Genomic DNA, 24,346 nt, shown 5'->3' on the forward strand with positions numbered 1-24,346 from the left:
GCCCCTGAATAGTTATTCGAGTTTCAGTTCATTGGCATCACCAAGGAGTAGAATCCCAGCGTTTGGGAATTTCGGGAGAGCAAAATCGGCACTGGCTTGAAGTTTTTCAACGAGCTTTTGTCGAATAACGCATGCTGACCTGGAGAGCAATAAAAATTACATACTAGGATATTAGACAGTGGACGAGGGAGTACTTTCGGTTTAATGCTTATCCACGTGATTTCATCATAATCATCAATGCTGGGGATTGTGATCAGTTTTGGAGTAAGTTCCTCACGGCATAGCAAGAGAAGTCCTCCACCACCCTTACCAAGCGGGTGATCGGATGGCCTCAGTTTCAAAAAAAATTTGTAGGCCGAAGCTTTCAGGGAGTCAGAATGTTGCACCTTGACATCAGTTACGGCAACAAGGTGGGAATTTGTGAGATTCGCCGTAGTAGCCAGTTCTGTCATTTTCTCGAAGTTGAGACTCTCAGCATTACAAAGCAAGAAATTTGGAAAATGGTATCTTGAACCAAACGAAAAGGAAAATGTTTTATTTTTATTTTCGGGGCTCTAGGGGAATAATTGAGGGATGTCTGAAGAGTGAACAGGAAAGAATGTGGTGTCACAAATGAGAGTAAGACTGGAGGGAGTTTTAGGGTGGGGGCAGGGGAGAGGTCCGAAGGGCTGTCCGGATCGTTATTCGGGGAACTAGACAGGAAAAGGTCCCTGCCAAAATCAGATAACCTATCCTGCGCATTCGAGGGGAAAGTCAGTGAGAATCGCAAAAGAGACCAGTTTTTTTCGGTAGAGGGGCTGTGCTGTTTGGAAGGAGGAATGGAATGGGTCCTTCACGATCGGAAAAACCGACTAAGGGGCCAGTCATTGCACCCCAACTTGCGAGTTTTTTTTGGATAGGAATAAGGCAAAGGTCCAATCAGGCAAGGACTCTCAGGTCTATCGTGGGTTAGTCTAGTCCGGGGGGAGAACTCTTGTCTGGGTATGGAAACGTGGGCGAAACTTCAAGTTCTGTCAACACAAATTAAAATACTACATAAATCTACATGATCAAAAGAGCAGTTGCTATTTCTACCACTTTACGACCTAAAATCAGGGCATACATGTAAAAATTTGCACTTCTTTTTCATTTTACAAAAAAAAAAAAACACTCTAAAAAAATCTACATAGCGTATTGAATTTACAATGTCGCTAAATGTTTGCAGGATGTTCTTCTGTTGTGGGTCAACTCTTTTTCTTGATGATTTTGAATGAAATGAAACTGTTTCATTTCGTTTTATCTTGAATCAAATAAACTATTTGAATTAAAATAGCTTGCAATAGTGAGAGTCTTCTCTCCATTGGGATTCCAGCAAGGACCTTTTTAGGGGAGTGTCAATACGACAAAGGTTAATAACACTTTTAAAGTGTTTATAATCCGGTTTCAATGACAACAGTGACAATACATTAATGATGACAATACATGAAACTATAGTTATTTCGGCCGCCAAAATTAAATTCAGGTCAGAAGTACACAAAAAATGATGGAATAAAATACTGTGATTATAAAAACATAATCAAATTATTGCATTAAAGTCTTCTCATTTTAAAAAGCTGGGATAAATATAAATAATTAAATCAGTCTACAGAAAAATATACGAATGAGACGAGTTGATTTTAAGAGGGAAATGATTGTTTATTAAATTTAATTAAGTCCAAATAAGAATAAAATTAAATTAACATCCATTTAATTAAACATCTGAATTAAATTAGGTTGAAATGGAAACTAATGCAAGCTTCATATATGAGATGAAGGAACGAAAAAGAAACACGAGAAATCACATATTTAGCTCAATCAACGATACATATCTGACGCTCTGATTTAAATGACGTCAACATAATGACATAAAGTGTCAACATGTGTCTCATAACACCGTCACTGCTTCGTCTAAAGGACGTATCGGACATTTACAATCGTCTAAGATAATTGCACCTTTGCTAAGTTGTTCTCAACGGGAAGATCAACAGGGTAATGTAGGTCCAGAGGACCGAAGTATGATCGAACATACATTCTCCACCTAATCCTTCCTTTGAATGCAACTCGGCAAACGGGTTTTGGTAATTACTTCAGAAGTTTGAAAATGTCAGATGTAACCTTTAAGCGCTTTAAATGATTCTTTGGAATCACCTGAAGATCCATCTTAGGTGATTATTAGGAATTTCGCCGTCACATCAGTACTCAACTAGTAATCTGAATCTTAAATAAAGCGCTAATTTACTATAAAGCAATAAGACGAATACAAAAAATCCACAAAGGCGCGAAAAATTGTATGACAAGTGAAACTACTAGATTCTGTTTGCGATATTACAACAATTGACAACGCTGAAGAGAAATCAAGTTACAAATTATCAAAATTACTAGTCTGTCGATAAACTCAATTATGTTGACACCACACAAAACCTTCTTGTCTATAAAATAAAGATTTTTACGATGTGAAAGATGTGTAAAAATAGATAGGAGAGGGTATTTACTAATTTGGAAAGCTGTGTTGGGTGATCAAACAGTTCGTGGTAACGAACTGTAATAAGGAGCGATCCGGCTCAATAGTAACCGAAACTCTAAAAAATGGAATTTTGATACCAATAGTTACATCAAAAGAATCGCATTTTAATGCTGATTTTAAGTATATAAGTTCCATCAAGATCAGTTATACCCATCAAAAGTTTCGAGCCTAAAAATTTGCCTCATTTCAGAAAATAGGGGGAAACATCCCCTAAAAGTCATACAATCTTAACGAAAATCACACCATCAGATTCAGCGTATCAGAGAACCTTATTGTAGAAGTTTCAAGCTCCTATCTACAAAAATGTGGAATTTCGCATTTTTGCCAGAAGACAGATCACGGATGCGTGCTCGGAGTTCGTAATTTCGAAAATTCAAAATTCGAAAATTCGAAAATTTCGAAAAAGTTCGAGTAATTTCGAAAATTACTCCGTATATGAAAGGGGCTTTTCCTCCTCAACGCCCCGCTCTTTACGCTAAAGTTTGACTCTTTCTCTTAACTCTATTTTTAAACAGTAAGAAACTTTAGCGTAAAGAGCGGGGCGTTGAGGAGGAAAATCCCCTTTCATATACGGAGTAATTTCTAATCGTTTTAAGTTTTAATGTTGCTCCTTACTTTCATTTAAACCAAATGGTTTTTTTACGTAATTCTTTTCAGGAATGAATACACATTTCTATTATCTTTTGAGATCACTTGATAACGTGTTCTTAAGCTCTTACCTCTAAAGCATTCCCACTTATAGGGCTGTAAAAGCTTCATGAAGACATGCTAAATATGAAGGAAAACAATGCTCTTAATATAAAAAGTCAAATTTTGGGTAGAGAATGTCATTTATTGACTGTAGGCTTTGACCTAGAGTCCCTTGACCCACTTGAAGACTAAACGTCACTGAGCACGTAAAAAGGAAATTATTTGGGTAGGGTGTAAGTTACGTGCCTCATCTATGGTTGTTAAACCTCCTGTTGTGTCATAATCATATTCAAATCGTAGCAACCAAAGTTCAAGTCAGTTGAGCTCCGGTTGCCATGGTTTGAACAGGAATCTGTCTCTTGTTTTTTTCTTTTAACTTGCTTCATGGAATCTCTATGCCTTGCAAGCAGCAGAGGAGTCGAAATAAGCGTTAGAAAGCCTTCCTGGGCCATGAATTATTCTTTGCCCCAAGAAGTGTCCTAGAGGAGGGAAAAATAGAAGTTTGAGAAAGAAAGTTCCTATCAGAACTTATTTTAGGCTTTAGATCGATTCTCGACACAATAACTCTCCTAGTTAACAACTTTCTAAGTTAGTGAAGACTCTCTTCCCTGATTTAACCAATCTGAATATAAAACGTAAGTACCTAAGTAAGTTCCAAACCAGCCCTTTCCCCAGGGACTCTGGGGCAAATCATCCCCATTGGCATTGATCGGATGTCTTGGGGGAAAAGGGGGCGTGGGATGACGGCTAGTTTCCCTCCAATCTTTTCAGCCACTTAATACTGACACTAGAACGATTAATTTGTGTTCAAATTAGCCATCTCCCGCTCTTCTAGGATCACTGGCACAATACTATGACTCCTGGGAAAAAAAAGAAGAAAAATACACATCCACGATCTTATTTATGGCGTGAAAAAATACAAAATTTCCCATTTTAGGAGATAGGATCTTGAAATCTCCACAGTAAGATTCTCTGTTACGCTGAAGACAATGGCGGGATTTTCATTAGAATCCCTTGACCTCTTGGGTGTTTTCCTCATTTTTCCAAAATCAGGCAAATTTTTTCAGGCTCGTAGTTTTGACGGGTAGGCTAACATTAAACAATGAATTTCATATATTTGGAATCAGCATAAAATCGAGTTTTTTTTATGTATCTATTGATATCGAAATTTAGATTTTTAGAGTATCGGTTATTATCGGGCCGAGTCACTCCTTACTTACATTTCGTTACGGTAACTGTTTGATACAATTAGTTTATTTTCCCATTATCACTTAAACTTCCCATGAAACAAGTTCTTTCAATTTGTTAGCATTTACTAATAAACGCTAATTACAATAATTATAACTAATATAATAATTACACTAAAAGCTGTAATTACAAACCTGCACGCCAGTATTCTGCCATTGGGTCTTCCGGAAATGGGGATTGTAGAGGACATTTTCCATCCAAAAGAGATGTCCCTTCCATCGATATTTCAAATAGAGAAACCACAATTAAAGCATCACATACAGTCACTTCAGATCTCATCATCAATCGAGCGTGGGCCTGACATAGTCTAGAAAAAAGAACTCATGACTATAAGAACCAAGGATAGTGGTAAAGAACTACAAGTAAGGGCTCGGCATAGTAGTAACCAAAACTCAAAAAAAAATTTTAGCAACAATTAATATAACAAAAGAATTGGCTTTTTGTGATGATTCCAAATACATGACGCTTAATATTACCCAGCAAAAGCTACGAGCCTGAAAATATTTGCGCAATTTTCAAAAAAGGAGGTGAGTGCTCCCAAAAAGTCAAGTAATATTAATGAAAATTACGCTATCTGATTCAGAATATCAAAAAACCCTACTGTAGATGTTTCAAGCTCCTATCTATCAAAATATGGAATTTTGCATAATTTGTCAGATGCGTATCAGATCATGGATTCGTTTTTTAATTTTTTTTTTGTTTTTTTTTCTGGGGGGTGGCAGTATCCAACAAATGGCGTAGAAAATCAGAAGATGACTCGTTAGAACGGAAACTAAAAAATTCTATTGCTCATTTCAAGTGACCATGGAAAAAGGAAAGCAATTAGCCACCTCCCAAGCGCCTTTCCCCCAAATTCCTGCGATCAAAATCTTGAGATAGACAAATTATTTATTTGTTTGTTTTTTCTTTGTTTATCAAAAAACTTTCTTAGTCCTTGAAGTTTTAAGCGCAGGCTACATATAGAATCAAAAACACGTTTTAATAGAAACATTCGCAATATTCTGTCCCTGCCCTTCAGGATGCCTACAAATTTAATCATAAATTTAAATTCAATTAGATTCAATTAATTTTTAAGTCAATTTAAATTCAAGAATGGTGCATTAAGAAACTCTTGTTAGAACGTGGAAAAAACAAATTTTTTTGTCGATTAAGGTTGAACTTTTTGAGTTATGGATTTTTTTTTTATTGCTGAAATTTGCTGATTTCTTAAAAACCAAAGCAGTTACTTTAGGATTAAATGTCACTGAAATCTGGTAGTCATGACAAAAATCAAAAGTGCTTCGAAGTCCCGAACATAAAATAGATGGCGCTTACGATTTTTGAGTCGATGCTTGGCAAAACATGAATTTTAGTTTGTGTTTTTATCTAAAATCTAAAAGGCAACTCAACAAAAATAGCACCCTGAAAAACAAAGCCATAAAAATGGCCTGGTATATCAAGCCAGATGTTTAGCCCTTCTGATGGTGGACCATTTTAACCAAGAATCATAGTTATAACGGTTCTACCAGTCAATAATGCCAAGAGTACCTCCAGGGTGAGAGTTTTGAATAGAAATACCCAGCACCACCTTTCCTGTTCTTTCACTGGTTTGGAACACTGTTTTTTTCACTGTTTATGTGAATAGGAAACCGTTAAATTGTATTCACTTAACTCATACTTCTTTTCAAATGGAGGTTATTGATTCAAATATCACCCATGTTGATAGCAAGTTAGTATATCATAAAATTTGATCAGATGTGATGATACAAGTGAACTAAGTCGGTGAAAAGAGCACCAGTTGATTTTCAAATTTGTAAAAATTTACCATAGGCGGACAAGAAAATAACCTATATAAGAGATTAAGAAAATCAAACAGATCATGGTAACAAACTGTAAGTAAGGAGCGACCCGGCTCAATAGTAACCGAAACTCTAAAAACGGAGTTTTGATATCAGTAATATATCGAAAGAATCGAATTCTTATGCTGATTTTAAATATGTAAGTTTCATTAAGTTTTGTTTCACCCACCAATGATTATGAGCCTGGGAAAATTTGCCTGATTTTCAAAAAAAAGGGGGATACCAACAGTGATAGACTCTTAATTAAAATCACACCATTAGATTCAGTGTTTCACAGAACACTACTGTCTAAAGCTCCTGTCTAAAAAAAAAATGTGGAATTTTGTATTTTTTGCCAGAAGAAAGATCACGGATACATGTTTATTTGTTTGTCTTCTTTTTTTGCTTTTTTTCCCAAGAATGATCGTACCGACCCAGTGGTCCTAGAATATCGTAAGAGGGCTCGTTCAAACGGAAATCAAAAGTTTTAGCGTTCTTTAAGAGAACAAAAAATTGGAGGACAACTAGGCACCTCCCATGCCCCTTTTTTCTAAAAATGGTCCGATCAACATTGTGAGACAGCCGCTTTGTTCAGCATAGTTGAAAGGTCAAATAACTATGCCTTTGAAGATATCATGAACCCCCTAAAGCCCGTGGAGAAAGATCATTAAGTTACAAAATTTGCCCATTGTTTACGTATAGTATTTGTTATTGGGAGGCATGGAAACATTTTCGAGGGGAATTTCCACGGGGAGAGTAGTTTCCAGGAGGCAAATCTTTCACGCAAATTTTCCACTAGGGGAATTGGCCAGAATTCCTATACAAAATTCTTCTTATGTATTGCTTTCCATTGCCGACTTAATTTTACGCGTGGAGATGTCAAGGGTGTCCGGGGTAAATTTTCACCAGGATTGAATTGTATAGAGAATAAATCTGTGGGGAGGAGGGATTTATTCGTGGAGGTGTAGTCAGATTTTCTGGTATTACTTAAGAAACTACCAGAAGATTAAATTATAAAAACAAGTTTTTTCAACTGAAAGTAAGGAGCAACATTAAAACTTAAAACAAACAGAAATTATTATGTATATGAGGGGGGTTGCTCCTCCTCAAAATATCGCTCTTTATACTAAAGTTTTTAGTGCTTTTAAAACAAGCTTCTTATTGTTCAGATTAAACAAGCAATGTTTCGGGAGTCATTCTTAAAGAAATATGACAGAATTCAAACTTTAGCGTAAAGAGTGAGGTGTTGCTCTGACGTGTTTAATGTTGCTCCTTACTTTCATCCAATTTTTTCTTTAAACGATATTTTCAATTATTGCTTCTACTATATTTGCTGTCCACAAATTTTGAATTTTTTTGGCCTTTTTAATATGATTTTACCAACATTATGAGCCTAGTAAATAAGAGGCATTTCTACCGTTTAAAAAAAAATAGTAAATATTTTACTAAACACGATGTTCCTGCGAGTAAACAGCAATTAATACTAAAATCCTGTTAATGAATCTCTTTAACAAACCGACACCTTGTTGGAAATTGGTGATTGCTTATGAGCGCAAAATTCTAACATATCAAGAATTAAAACAACCTTAGTAAAATCCTTATTAAGAAATAAAATTCATAGCTTTTCGCTTCATGTAAATTTTATCGCTTTTTTCGACACTTTAAATAATGTTTTTATATCTTCGTTTACATTTCGAGATTCTTTTTTTTTTAGCCATATCGTATGTTTTCATACACTTTTGGGTAATGCTTATTGGTTATTCAGTATTTATACTTCCTCGAGCTAGTAAAACATCTTAGTGACAATTGAGATAGTGGTAACACGCCTAGGGTTCGTGACACTCCTAATCAAAAAGCGTGTTGCCATCTAATCATAAGGCAGGCTTAAATGATAGATGGCAATAACCCACAAATAACAGGTGCTATAACCACCTCAAGTAAGCTACTCTACGTTAAGCGAGGTTAGCTTTTTCTTTTGAAGTTTTACTGCTAAAATACTTTATTTTATCACGCCTGCCCACTTAGCCGTATTGAAATTGGCAATTTTTTTCTAGAATAAATTGAGATGACATAAGTATGAATTATTCATTTACTATACTTCGCAACTTAGCGGCACGGCTTGACGCTTTTTGGTTTGATAAATAGATCATTTAATAGGTAAAAGCTAATTATCTTTTAAAAAATCAGAAAAATAGATAAATAATTATTTTACCTAACTTCATCTGTGCTCCTACGGGAATATATCTGTAATTTTACTTAGCCCATACGAAGATTATCGTCAAGAAAAGAAACAGTGGTAAAATTTAAATAAATATTTCGTCAAAATGTCCTCTAAAGTTCGCCACAACACTAATCGGATAGTTAAAATCAGATTAAACGGGGTATTATCAGCAATAAGATAAGCTTTTTTTATCGAAGTAACGCAACCGAAGTGCTACATAATGACATCACAACTTTCCAGATAGCTTAACCGTCTCAATGCTTAGAAATGTAAAACAAGAATACCAGGTCCACGAGTGTTTTTCCAGCCAACTCAATTTCAAATACCCAGTGGATGTAATGTCTGATATCTCTAATACACTCTCGGTACATACCAAATTCTTATCCATATCTACAACTTATGTTAACAGCTGAAGGCAAAGGAGAAATATTGATCGAGCGCTGGAGCAGTGGAGTGTAACAAGAACGTACAGTACATTCAAAAATTTAAATCATCATTGGAAAACACAACCCCTCACAGATTACAAGATTTAAAATACTAATAATTGAAAATGGATCTCAGGGCTTAGGCTTCCCCACTCTCTCTTCCCAGCAACAAACTCCCATTCCCTCTTCTTGGGGATCAAACATTTAATATAGTTTTCTACTTGAAGCTGAAAACGAATCCATAAGCTCCCCCTCTCCACCCTCTGCTTGTTAATCAAAACCTTGACTGGTGAAGTTTAATAATATCGGATACTAAGGCAAAAATAATCTAAACAACTCAAAATAAATCCTTTAGCTAAGTCAACCCCATGCCCCAGCAAAACCTATCCGTCTATTTACATCTTGAGCTTCTCCTGCCATAAAGACATACTGGTGGAATGCAATATCAAGGTGCGGGGTGTTTTTTCGCAGTTGAAAAACGTACAGAAGAATTGGATGATAAGTGTAAGAGCTATTATTCATATACCTCAAGTCAGAGTAACATTACATCGTGACCACAGGTGATAACCTCAGCATATACTGTGATCCACGACGCTGATGACCTGATAGATAAGAAAATAGTCGAAACTCAAGTATACGAAGACAAAGAAAAGAACTACTGAATATTACAAAAAGAGTAACCCAAATTTTAACGTAAAAATAAGGAAGACCCTCCAATAAGAGGCCCCCAAACACAATCATGGAGTCCACTGTCGAGTCTGATACTGAAAATGAAGAAATTAGATTTAAATCTAGAAGACCGAGCACCATTTACTCGGATAAAAAATAATAAAAAGGAATCCAGATGCTATCCCTAGATAGTCTTGAATCAATTGACGATGTAGTTGTGAAAAAACAATCATAAAGAATGAAATCGAAGAATTAGAAAGAGTAAAGGAGGTTATCTGACTGTTTTTTATGAAAAAAAAATTAGCCATCTGTGATATGCTCCTTGGTGAGTGAGCTGGGCGGGGCCGATGTACTCTTATAAAAAACAAGTTTTTTTTTAACTGAAAGTAAGGAGCGACATTAAAACTTAAAACGAACAGAAATTACACCGTATATGAAAGGGGCTGTTCGTTCCTCAACGTCCCACTCTTTACGTTAAAGTTTGACTTTTTCTCTCAACTGTACTTTTTAAAACAATAAAAAATTTTAGCGTAAAGAGCGGTGCGTTGTACCTTAATATAAATAATAAGGTACAAAAGACAACTAAATTGGAATAAGCCATTACGATGCATAGGGGCAGGGTAACCTCTTTCGTATGTGGAATATTTTCTGTATTTATCGATGCATTAAAATGAAATCAAAATGAATCTAAAACTTACATTCAAAGAAATTGAGAAAATAAATATTAACTTAGAGTCAAAAGTTTACAAAAATATAAAGGTTTTAAGGAGTACTGATCCAACTGAGCCGATTTTTTCGGCATACTTTCATTAACAATTATGCATGAAAATCCAAGCTAATAGAACCCATTCAAATGCAGTAAAATCCCTTAATAACTTGGACCGTATCAACGACTTGTAAACTTGGACTTCTTTAGAAAAGGTGTACAAAAAGTACAGCTTATATGCTTTAACTCACAAGAAAACACAAATGAGCACTTTGAGTTAGCAAATTTAAAATTTTGAGCATTTCTCGTCTCAAAAAGCAAGACAGACTTTTAAAATTAGTGAATCATTAATTTTTTTTTTTGTTGTAAACAGGGTATTATTTTGTTTCATATTAGTTTTCTGGAAACCCCTTCTCTCGGCAATAATGAATGACCACTGTTTCAATGGGCTGAATTCATTGGAAAATTTATTAGTGCTTTTAAATAATTGGAATTAGTATTAATGTTTTGAAGATTGTTCAATGCTATTAAATAATAAAAAAAAACATCTAAATGAGAATGCATTCATGACAATCCATCTCAGAAACAATGTTTTTCTTCTAGCTTATAAACGCTCACATTTTCATCAAGCATTAATTTTTCCTATTATATTTTCCCTTCTCTGAATTTTGCCATTTTTTTAGGCTAATAGCCTTTTGAATGCTACATTCAAATAATGCCCTGTATATATATTTATTAATATTAAAATAAACAATTCTTATAAATAATATATTGATATTATTAATAGATTAATGTAAGTAATTCTGAAAATAAACGTTAAAAGGTTTATTTTTAAAGGCGGTGATTAAAAAGTTTTATTTATTTTAAAGGCGGTGAGGGAGTGGAATAGTGGCCAAGGCTCCTGTTTACAGCAGTTTCTACCCGCTGTAAGCTTGACATAAGCATTAAGTTGAATTTTTAATCGTTTTATTAATTTGTTTATTCGTCTATATCAGTATCTGTTATCTTTATGTTTAATCATATTTATCTTAATTTCAGTTCGTTTTAGGTTTAATATATTCTTTGATAGTGATATCCGACCGCTTTATGTCTGAAATATTATATAACTTTATTTCTACTCGCCTTGAGTTTTAATATGGCTCTTTACTTTTCTTTGAAGTTTTTTTTTGTATACTTTTCTTAAAAATCAATTTCTGGTAATTTTTATTGCCAAGGTCTGATTATTGGTTAATATAAATTTTTGCAGTTTTACAAGTTTTCTGCTTAGCACTAAAATATAAGATTCCAATTTGAATTTTAAGTTGCATAAGGTGATCTGACTATTGGCTTTGATTGTATTCAACATAATTATTACATAAATTCCGTTCAATTTGAAATAAAACTTTAGGAAGGTGTACTGTCTCTTGAACAAATTTTTCATTCAACAACAATTTCTAGACAATTTTTCCATGAGAGTATTCCCCCCAAAAAAAGTATTTTCGACGAAAATACCTCAAAAGGTATTTTTAAAATCTAGAGCCCCCACCCCCTGATATTTTTGCTAACTCATAAAAAGTAGCAAAAATGCTTATAAACTGACTTCCGATAATGTTTTACTTCTTTTTTTTTTATAAAACCGCCACCGAACGAATTCGTTCGGAATTCGTTCGAACGGAGGATTCAAAAGAATCCTCCTGAGAAAATGTCCAAAAGATTACGTATGAGTAAAATTGAACTAAATGACATTAAATGACATCAAACGGCTCTATTTGTTTCTGACTCTTTAATCTTTTATTTGTGACTTTTATAGTGAGCGTATATATATATATATATATATATATATATATATATATATATATATATATATATATATATATATATATATATATATATATATATAAGCTCTATCTTCTTCTGGCTCTTTACTATTTTATTATTTGTGACTTTGAGCGTGAGCGTATATTTAGTGTGTCTTTGGGCTTAGTCAAATATCCCCAGAAGTTTCCTTGAAAATTCCAACTAAGTACCTTTATCGTTCCTGAGATATTGCAGGTGCACTATTGGATTTCACTATAGATGAATGCAGGCAATGTCTTTAGATTAAGTTCAGATGAGTTGCACTATAGATGGATATATATATATATATATATATATATATATATATATATATATATATATATATATATATATATATATATATATATATATATATATATATATATATATATATATATATATATATATATATATATATATAAATATATAAATATATATATATATAAATAAAATATTTATATATATATATATATATATATATATATATATATATATATATATATATATATATATATATATATATATATATAAATATATATATATATAAATAAAATATTTTTGTTTAATAAGATAGGCTAACGTATTAATGATTCCTCGAGATTTTATCCTCTAATTTATCCGTGCTATACCTGTCCAAAATATTAACCCCCTGGAAGTGTCATAGACCAGCACAATGGCCAAACAAGCAAAAAATTACTCGTCTTCATATCCAGTTGTATGCAGTAATCCCGCTTCTCTCGTCTTGTCTCTGATCCAGGAGCTTGGGAAAGATGTACGCAGGCGAATATAATTATATATTATAATTATATTCATAATCTGTTCCATGATATAATTCTATTGAAAAAAAAAACACTTCTGACACCCAGGATACGCCTAGTATCGTACATTTAGTTCAACATCCTTCTTGACATTCCCTGAAAGTTTCAACTTAATACATGCCGTTCTTGAAATACTGCATATAAACCTTTTTGACAACCAGGATTCATATAGTGTCTTTTAATTTAGTTCAACATTCCAATCAACATAACTCGACAGCTTCACCTTAATACCCTTAGCTTTTCCTGAGATATCTTTTTTAACAACCTAAATGCATGTAATATCTTTCAGTTTAGTTCAATATCTTCCTCTCCATGCCTTGAAAGTTTCAACTTGATACTCTTCACCCTTCTTGCGATTTTACAGATAGGCCCTTTAAACATCCTGGATGCAGATAATGTCTTTTGATTTAGTTCAATGTCCCTCTGGACACACCCTGCAAGTTTCGGCTAAATACCCTGAGTTGTTTTTGGTATATTACACAGAACCCACTTTCCAGTAAATAGCTTATGTTTGAATAAATACCAATTTAAATTGTTTACGGACCTTGCCACAGGGTCTATGGGGTCGTGTCATCCCAGAAGGTATATTGTATTGTATCAGATTAACGACGCTTCTTGACTACTAAGGTCCCTGCGTCGGCCCTGCAGTGCATTGCTGCAGCATGATTCGATCTCTGGGTCCCGTATTACCAAGCTAAGGTCAAATCCACTGCGCCACCACAAGACTCCAGAAGGTATATATTTTGGACCTTTGACTATTTTAAAACATAATGGCCATCTGAAAATCTTGATAAGAAGTCTTTGAAGAATTTTGGGAGGGAGGGTTAGAAAATAGGGCAAGAGAGGGCGCTGGTTGCCTTGTGCTCACTTTGACTCTTAAAAAGAGCACATACAACTTCTAATTTCCAATTGATTGAGCACCCCCCAAAGTTTGATACTTTGAAGCTTATTACTCGGAATCATCTTAAACAAAGTCCTTTTCTCTTCTATCAAACTGGAAGACTTCACAACCTAGTTATAATTGCTTTTCCGTCTTTACAAATCCCCGCTTTAAATTAACTATAGACGCTATCACATGGTGACCTTTAACGTCAATAATAGTAACATTAATAATGTTATAACATACATGTTAATATGATAGACCCTAATCATTTGGCAGAGACACCTAAAAAATAAATATTTTGTGGACTTTTGGGCAAATAGGCATAATCGATACACACGTTACAAAAAAAACCTCCTAGCGACCTCCTGATTTAACGCCTGCGACCAGGAGTGCAATAAGTGCTTTGGGGCAAAACATTCGACACTTCCCGTTTTTTCCCCAGATTTTTTCACGTACCCACTTAAAGCTGGGTCGACTCTGGCCGAGCTTACTGTCACACCATTGGCTCCCGTTCCGAACCAAATAACCAACGACACCACGACTCGAACTCCTGACCTCAGAATTTCAAGTCTAGCGCCTTAACCACTCAGCTAGAACGGCGGAAAAATAACGGCTTACAAGCTTCACAAATTTACCAGAAGCTCTACAAGTGCTACTCAACTCACAATTGACCAGTCCAGATTACCGTTACATACCTTACAAGACTCTCAAGCATTCTTACGGTAGTTCTACCAGTGCTTCTTAACTCAGCTTTTCTTTGAAATTGATAATACTTGACCAGAATTTCATTTGCGGCTTCTGACATTTCTGGTTTTAGCTGCCGGACGTAACATATATAGGCCTGTAGCTTTTCCATAGACCATAGTGGCGAGTTGTCAGGTTTTTCTATAAATTTTGTCGGATCTTTTCCTTCTAATATGTAGCTTGATATTAACCTGAAAATATACTGAAGTAAATTACCTGAAAGAAAAATAGAACTGAAAACATAATACTGGAAACAATAGCTTTTAGAAATTTTGAAGTCCATAAATACTATATAAGTCTTAACAATAATCAGAGACACGAAGACAAGAAGTGATGGTAAGAATGAATGTCACATATTCCCCCCCCCCTTTTTTTAAAACCCAGAAAAGTAGAAAAATAGGGACCTATAATGCACTTTCACATTAGTACCCCAACCCTCAAAGAAAAGAACCCTCAGAATTCTCAATCACTGATCATAGACGATTTCTCGAACAAACAAAAAAACTCCACATCTCTTAGAAACACTGACTTGAATGTAGTAGAAGAATGCATCGGCTAATAAATCTCTACAATTAGCGAAGCTGTATTTTTTTATCAAAACGCATCTTCTATCATTTTGTCTATGATACTATAAATAGCTGTTTTTTAGATGTATTTCTATTAGTTAATCTGGCAAGTTCAAAAAGACACGTTTATTTTTATTTCTGCAAGAATTGTTTTTCAAATTCCTACTATATAAGGTGAAAAGTGATAGAACTATCAACACGACTTCAAAAACTAGAAACAAGAAGGGAATCAGGCTAAGCCTCCACCAGTGTTCTGGTTAGAGTCCTACCTAAAAAAAAAAGAAAAAAAACCTCCATCCCTATACCAGTGTTCCGTCTAGAGTCCGATCTAAAAGATAACCAAAAACATATTGGATTTATTTATTTACCGCAGGCATGCTCAGCTCAATGTATGTCCATGGTTAAGTCGCATTCGATTAAACAATGACAGTTCAAAAAAAAAAGAATGTTGACACGTATTCACGCTAATGGGTTCGTGAAGGTCCAGAACTAGTGCTAAAGAAACATGCACAGGAATTTTCTCCATAGAGCGGCATTTAGTAAAGGGTCAAATTTAATAACTAAAAACAGGCAAATTATATGAAAATTTGGAAATTCGAAGAAATTGAAAATAGAGAAAATTGAAAAAAAATGAGATTCTGGGAAGTGGGTGAACATTCCTGACTGCAGGCAGGGTCGTATCCACGATTTTTTTTTTTTTCGGAGGGTTTTGCAAAAGGATTTTTTTCCTTTTGCAAAACAACTTTAAAAAAGAGCCAAAAGCTCATATGGCACTTGCGACGACGTCGGAAGAGCCAAGAGCTCATATGGCACTTGTGACGAGGCCGGAACCTAAAGTTAGACTCGGTACTAGAGTTATCGATTTTGCTGTTCTTTGTTTATTGGCAATTATTGCAGAGATAAAATTGCAAATACCGCGTTTCTGAAGTCTCTTCTTGTTCAGTATTGTAACATTTGTCCCAACAAGTTTCATCTCCATCTCTCCACTCTAAGCGTTTTCCAAGATTTCCGGTTTCTCCCTCAAACCGGTTTCCCCTGGATAAGGCCTTGACTGCAGGTACTTATTTTTTTGTAATTTAAGTTCCTTAAAAATGGTGTCTATTGGAACTTTAACTGCATTTGTTACGGACTACCACAATTGCCGATGCCAGGGATTTATGAGCTGTTTTAGGTTGCTTAATTTAAAAAAAAAAAACTATATTATATGTATTTTTAGAGAAAAAATTAGTTGTGTAATTTGAACAGACTATTGACATCAAATTTGCTAAGTTATTCCAGCGCAAAATATTTCAAGTAATTTTAATTGATGTTTTTTGTGATGTTCAATGTCAATTTTGCATATCATATCATTCTTGGTGTCCGGTAAAAATCCTTTCTGGGGATAAACTGAATACGTTTGATACACAAGACATTTTCAGTGACAAATGGAATACTTCATACAAAACATATATGTATATGCGTTACATGTTACATGCATATATGTTATATGCATATATGTATATAACCTATAAGTGTTACTAGGAAAAACTTAGAAAGACTACAGGTAGGCTTGCCAGATTAAAAGGGCAATTCGATACAATAGAAGGCTTTACAATTCAATATCTACACCTCTGATCTTTTTCATTATGCCGGTTTGGCTATTTTTTAACGAAAGTGGACATCTTATAGCCCGTAGACAGATTTCAGATACTGTAAGTTTTTTCTTGGTCTTGCCCTAAGGGTCAGAAATACTTTCATCGCTAAGGAATACGGATTTATACTATATTCCATATAATATCAGGAATATTATATTTCGTATATCACGAACCCATATTTGATATTACAAAGAAAAAGGGCGGACTATGGACAAGATTCCAAAAGTGTACAGAAAGTATTTTTGATTTTCCTCTAAATTGTACCAATGTCTAAATAGCGCATCGGAGATATTTCTTATATTGTATTTGGTTTGATTATTAGGCGACTTATATCTTGTTTTCTTTATATTTCATATGTTGTATTTTCGTTAACCTGTGGTAGCACAAGGAACTAATATCCTCCTCGGCAATACGGGCTCCAGGTTTCTACTGCAGCAAGGCAGGGTGACAGGCTTACTACCAATCCCTGTATATATAAAAAAAAAAAAAAAGAAAGAAAATGAATCGTCATAACCTGTCAACCCGTTACCGCCATCAATGACTTTGGAAGATCTTTGTCCTAATTTTTTCTTATTTATTTACTCCTCAACAATTACACTGTAATTTTTATAAAGAGGGCAAAACAAATTATTAATGACATGCAGACGTACTAACACCATAAAACTATCAATTTATAACAGACTGCAGCCAGAATATGTTCAGGCGAACGCCTTGCACTTCTTCAGCACTGCCACCGAGCAGAGCACTGCCACCAGCAAATATTTCCTAAAGCGTTTGAAGCAGACAAAACCGGTTATTTTAGGTGTATTTCCCTACTGCCACCAATGACTGCTACAACAATGTCTTACACATTGATTGGACCAACAAGCCCTCTAAGGTCTTCTTAGTAGGCGCTGTATAATGTTTTGTATTGCTGTGTAAAAAAATAATAAATGCAGTATAACCGAGATTCTAGTGTTTGTTTAGCTACTCGCGTATTGCAATGCCTTTTTTCGTATCTAATGTATTCGTTTAATTAATATATTGCAGAACTGTATAAATTAAATTTCAATTTCAATTTCGAATTTAATTAATATATGGATGCTCATCTGGAACGCACAAACGAGATATGCAAATTTTCCTATGGTCATCATAAAAAGTTAAGGATATCAAATGGCAAAATTTACAAATTCGAAGAGGCAAAATTTACCCAGAACACCCTTGCATAATCTGTGCTATTCTGTTTTTGGCACTGGGGAACTTTGAGCTGATTTTCACATGAATTTCATACCCTTGATGCAAATTATGCATTAGTTTTGCTTAAGAGTTTCAATTGTAAAGTTAAATTATTTGAAATTAAGTCCATTAATTAAAGAAACAAATTAGACAAGGAATAGCTTTCACTAATTTTACATTTTTAAATATTTAAAACAAGTAAAATTCGTAGAAATTGTTGCAATAATGGTTATTCAATTGGAAAGAAAAGGGTAAGTCATCAATGAGGCCAACTAGTCTTTAAGCCCCCCGGATGTTTCTTTTCGGTGATATTCCATGAATTGATTTTGGCTTTATCCCTTTCAAAACCCCAGGAGTTATCTGCCGCCATCTATGTATACCATCTCCCTCGAGAGCAGATTCTCTTCAATTTTAATATATTGGTAAAATTATTCCCCTTGTTCCGTCTTCTAAATTTCGAGGAAACCGACATGTAAAACCTGCACCTTTAAAATCCAGTTACACACATAAGACTATAAAGTGTCTTTTTTACCAGTTCAAAATGGCTTAGCAAACGATGAAATCCGGGCCTTTTACTTAGTCTCATCAAGGTCTTAATGAAGATAGGATTGCCAATATGTTGTCTTATTTTTGGGTCATCAAATACTACTTCTTTAATTTTCTCTGTACAGAGAAATTTTCAATGTAGATAATGAGGCCAAGATTTGGCCGACGGCGAAACCGAGACCGATCCAGTCAAAATCATAAATCCAGGTCACAGAGATAAATATCATTTTGTCAGGTTCGCCTGTTTTCGGACCTATTGGCTATTATTTTTGTTCTAGTTTGCCAATAAATATAAACTGAGATATTTTTCCGAACACGTTATTCAACCAAGGAATGATGGTTCCGCTCGTCCAATGTCCATGTCTCCGCCCAATTCCGCCCAATGTCCATGTCTCTTCCCTTGGGGGCCTTTTTTCTGAACCAGTGCCGTGTTTTTTCTCTGCTTACCCTGAGGCAGTGGAACAAAGCGTGGCTACTTTATTATCCGAGGAGTCAGTTCGCCATTTTATATCAACATCTTTCTTTATCTTGTTTGAATTATTTATTTTGCCTTCTTCTTACCCAGTTTATTGTGCAATGGAGTTTACTGGGGGCGGGGATAATTCCCCCCCCCCCGATAATTTTTTGTGTTTTTTATTGTTGCACATATATTGTATACAAACAAACTTGAATTTGAACAAAAATATCCCAAAGACTTTTAGTTTATACTTCATCTTCTCCCATACCATAGGCATGGGTGCTTTATTCTTCTTCCTCTGTCGTTGGCTAAGCATACTGTTCTATATTTATTCCCATTGAACTAAGGCTGCAATTAAAAGTTCAGTTTTTACTGTCAACACGACTGCTACTAACAACTCACTGAGCCACCAAGAAGTCTGAGGCCAATACAACTACGCACGCTTCTCCTCCATCCCAATCTATTTAAAGCCTCCCTCTTCATACCCTCTCATGAAGTTCCAATTTCATTTTAATCTTCCCTTGCGACTTCTTCTCACCCCATTTGGGGGCGAACTGCTATTCTTTTGGCCGTATCTCGTGGGCTGACAAGGACGATGAAAACACGTCCTAAATGGTTGTACTGTTGTGATGGTTTAATGGCTGTACTGCCAAACAACCGGAAAATACTCAGAAACCCTAATCTTTTTAAGTCACCTTATATTGTGATGAAAGGTGAGATTGGCTTCTTGAGCGAAAAAGAATAGCAATAGCTTCTATCTTGTATGATTGAAGATATTTTTACCGCTAGCTCCAGATGAGGGTGAGGAGGTTGAAGTTTTTTGGCTCATCTTCGTTGAAGCACTGAGGGAAAAGGTTGAAACCATAATATCCTCTCATATTCACTTCGCGTTTGTTAGCATCAGAAATATGATCAGAGGAACGCTACTCATCCTCAAGGACCTCTTGAAATGTGGTTGCCAGCACTTCTGCTGAGTGAAACACCGTGACATCTTGTAAGGACATCCAGGATAAGTCCCGTTGGTATATTTTTTCAATCCGTCCTGACAACTACTTGTTATCTAAAAATAAGAGTCTTCAAATTGGCTTTTACAGCTTCTCAAAACTATCAGTACGTCGAAACAGACTTTTCATTTTTAGTTCCCTATTGTACATAGTTTTATAAAAGCTGATTTGAAAAGTATTGAATATATATAATTTTATATAGTTTTGAAAGCTGAATCACGTGCCCAAGTTTAAGCCTAAAAATCAAAGTTTCTGAGATATAATCTTGTTGCCAAGTCACAAATGTTGTTTTCTTTTGTAAGGTTTCCTCTGTAACACTTTCTCTGTAACACTTCGCACCTTGTAATGTGAATTCTCCGCATATGAAGCGAAACAAACTAGGATGATTTACTCAGTAACTATATTTTTTAATACTTTTTTTTACAATTGAACGAAATAAGTGCAACAACCCAAACAGTAAAAAAAAGTAATTAATCTCATCTAAGTTATCGATTTTTCAGTTTTTTTGGCATTTTCAATATCAAAACTATCAATTCAATCACCGTCTTTCCGGTCAAGAAGAACCCGACCAGATCAAAACTTGGGAGAATCAGCGTGACGAATAGGTGACAAAGCCTGTGATCAGCCTCACCTATCCCATTCATTGTCTTTCCTGTCAAGTAGAACCAAGACCAGATCAAAACGTGAGAGAAGCGGTGTTGCCATTGCTACATTAATTGATAACGACTGCGAAGGATCGAAACAACCTCGTGGGTTTGTTGCTGCCAAAACTGAGCACCGAGTGTCCAACTTGCATACCAATCCAGCCTTAAAATAAAACAGAGTAAAAAAAGAATGTTTATTTGTTTGCTTGGGTCATCTTCACATCGAAGTTTTATTCATGAAAACCTTTCTTTCTTTTTCTATTTTTTATCAAAGTCTTAAACTATGGGAAGCTCGTCAAAATAAGATTCGACTATATTTAATGTCCTTCGACTAAGAATAAATAAAAAAAAACTTCCTACAATGAACGCACATTAAATCAAAATCTTCATTTTGCAGGAGCAAATATACAAGACTTCAAACCTTTGGTCTCTAAAATGGATGAAAAAAAAGCAATAGTTGGAAACACAAGGAGGTAAGTTTTTACCTCAATTGTGCTTTTAAAACAGAAGAAATCATTCCAAAGAAGGGCGTCAAAGGATTAATATCATTTGACCCATCTTGGCTTGTTTATGAAAAATCCAATGAATTATTACGTGTTTGTGACATTTAATGTAAAGCATAAATCACTATCAATAAATAAATGAAACTCAAAACGAACAAAAATTACAATAAATAGCAGACTCAAACTCAGAACGAGCGAAAATTAACATGAGTAGGGCCGATAACCCCCATGCCTTATAAATACCAAGACAAAATTTGAAAACAAAATGAAAACAAAATACGTTTGAAATGTTTTCACCTTTCTTACTCTCACAAACAAAAAATTATCAAAATTATCAAAAGTAGATCTGCCTGTGCCGGCCAAAATTTCCATTTGATGAAACTTTCGGTCCCTCCTAGGTGTATACCTGGTTATCCAAATCGTTACTGGTCTCTTTTTAGCAATGCATTATACAGCAAGCCAAGAAATTTCAGTATATGTCAATTTAACTGATAATCCACGGTCATTTTTTTTTCAGTAAAGCACAAATTGAGTTCTGGTCTTGAGAAGGCATAGGGGTATCAGCCCTACTCATATTAATTTTTTCTCGTTTTGAGTTTGACTCGGATCTTTATTGTAATTGCTGTTGGTTTTGAGTTTCATTTATTTATTGATAGTCATTTGTGGTAGTTTTACGCTTGGAAGATTATTTGACTTTATTTTTGCTCATTCTTGGCTTAATGGAGCTCTGTATTTTTCTTTGAAAAACGTGTCTTGCGAAAAAAGTTTCTTAAATTATTTTCTGTTCATCTTTTATTGAGATAGTCTTTTTCATGGAAAAGAAATATTGTATATCTTTTCACTTTTTTCCTATAAGAATCCATAGTATGGGTTGCTATTTGTATGTTATACAAACCTCTTCAACAACTGTTAATCCTGAAACAAACAGTATTTTTTTAATTTAATTTTAAAGCTTCTGAAGTTGAACTGAAAAATAAAACTTAATATAATTCCCAAAATATTCTGTTTATGCTCTTTGACAACCTGGGTACACTTAAACTCTTTTTATTTATTTAAATTTTAAGAGCAGAAGTAGTAATAGAAGTATCCCCAAAAGTTTCATCTTAATACCCCCAGTCGCTCTCAATATATCGCTGAGGTGTCTTATTGGCAACCCTTTAATACAATTCCTTTTGATTTATTTTAAAGCAACAGTTAGTTTTAAAGCAAAATGGGCGATTGCATAAATGTGGGGGTTGAGACACCTAATATCCCTAAAGATATAGTTGCTGGACCGTTCTACTATGCTGAACAAAATGGCAATCTCAAAATATTAATTAGACGTTTTTGGGAATTTATGGGCGTGGAGGTTGCCCTCCAATCAATTTTGACTAATAGAAAGGGCACTAGCCCTTTCAATTCCCAATCGAATGAGCTTTTTTCGAAGCTTCTACGACAACAAATGGTCATCTCAAAATTTCTATCAGATAAATTCCGAGAAAATATGAGGTTGGGGGAGGGGGGGTTATCCACGCTCCGATCACTCTGAATCTTAAAAAGGCACTAAAACTTTTGATTAACAATCCAACGATCCCCCTCCAAAGTTTATACGATCACCCTTTCTATATATACCTTATATGTCCCCATGGCATAACTTATCTTGCCCTGAGGGTTGGGGAAGGGGTCATCCTCAAAGACAAGATTTCTGGTTTTATCAACGTTGAACGTTGAACAAAATGACTATCTCAAAATTTTGATTGGATTTATTTGGGCAAATGGTGTCTGAGGGAAGGGATTAGTTGACCTCCAATCACTTTTGACTATTAAAAAGGGCACCTGGTACTTTCAATTTCCAATCGAATGAGATGTTTTCGAAGTTTTTACAACAATAAAAGGGCCATCCCAAAATTAAAATTAGATACATTTCGGGGGAAAAATAGGTGTGAGGGGGGGGTATCCCCTCTGTGATCACTGTGGATAAAAAAAAGGAGCACTTTCTGATTACCAATCCAATATGCCCCCTCCAAAGGTTATACGATCACCCTTTCTATATAAACCGTACATTCCCCCCGGGCATAGCTTACCACCCTTGCCCTTAGGGCAATGGGGGGGGGGGGGGGTGTTATCCTCAAAGACATAATTTCCGGACCTTTCAACTACGTTGAACAAAATAGCTGTCTCAAAATTTTTATTGGGTATGTTTCAGGAACTGGCAGGCGTAGGAGGGGGGTTAGTTGCCCTTCAATCACTTTTGACTATTAAAAAAAGCACTATACCTACGAATTTCCAATTGAATGAGCTTTTTTGAAGTTTCTACGATAACAAATGGTGATCTCAAAATTTCTATCAGATTCGTTTAGGGAAAACACAAGGTGTCTGGGGGGGGGCTATCTACCCTCTGACCACTCTGAATTTTAAAAAGGGCAATTAAATGTCTGATTTCCAATCCAATGAATCCATTCCATAAGTTTTACGATCACCCTTTCTACATATACCTTATTTGCCTCCAGGGCCTAACTTATAACTCTTGCCATGAGGGCTGTGGGGGTTGTCAACCTCAAAGACATAATGTCCAGACCTGAGGTGTGTGGAGGGGGGAATATCCAGCCTCCGATCACTCTGAATCTCAAAATGGGCACTAAAACTTTTGATTAGATATCTAATAGGCCCCCTCCAAAGTTTACACAAACAGTTTCTATGCAAACCTTAAATGCCCCAAGGGCATAACCTCACAACCCTCACCTTGAGGGCTGTGGGGGGGGGGGCTATTATCTTCAAGTTGATAATTCTCGAACCTTTCAACTACGTTGATCAGAATGGCTATCTCATAATTTTTATTGTATGTGTTAGGGGAAACGATAGGGAAAGGAGGGGGGTTAGTTCCCCTCCAATCACTATCGATTATTAAAAAGGGCACAAGCCCTTTCAATTTCCAACTAAATGAGATTTTTTCGAAGTTACTACGACAAGTCGTTCGATACGAAGTTCCCTGGCCTAAGAACCAAAAAAAATAGATCAATATATAATACATTGTGCTCACATCGCTCTTTACTTAGGCAGCGCTATTGCACTGCCTATGATCAGGACAATAGTCAAGTGACTGCCAAGACAATTTGTTTCAACTGATGGATGATAACTATGAACAAGCTTCAAAAGTCCAAAAAAGTTCAAAAGTTCAAAAGCTAGGTAGGGAAAAAACAATTTCGATAGTTTATAATTT

General features: G+C 35.1%; 1 protein-coding gene across 4 annotated transcripts in view; it reads right to left on the minus strand.

Moving 5' to 3' along the window:
• Window positions 1-24,346, minus strand: part of LOC136039288 (DNA helicase MCM9-like) — a 200,039-nt gene that overhangs the window by 76,268 nt on the left and 99,425 nt on the right. For all 4 annotated transcript variants that reach the window (XM_065722890.1, XM_065722892.1, XM_065722893.1 and 1 more), the window contains 3 exons: window positions 20,632-20,807; window positions 14,530-14,769; window positions 4,615-4,787 (listed from right to left, as the gene is read on the minus strand). In XM_065722890.1, the coding sequence (XP_065578962.1) occupies window positions 4,615-4,787; window positions 14,530-14,769; window positions 20,632-20,807 (589 nt within the window). The remainder of the gene's footprint in view (window positions 1-4,614; window positions 4,788-14,529; window positions 14,770-20,631; window positions 20,808-24,346) is intronic.

Source organism: Artemia franciscana, chromosome 19, assembly GCF_032884065.1.
Source record: "Artemia franciscana chromosome 19, ASM3288406v1, whole genome shotgun sequence".
In the NCBI taxonomy this organism is placed as follows: Eukaryota; Metazoa; Arthropoda; class Branchiopoda; order Anostraca; family Artemiidae; genus Artemia; species Artemia franciscana.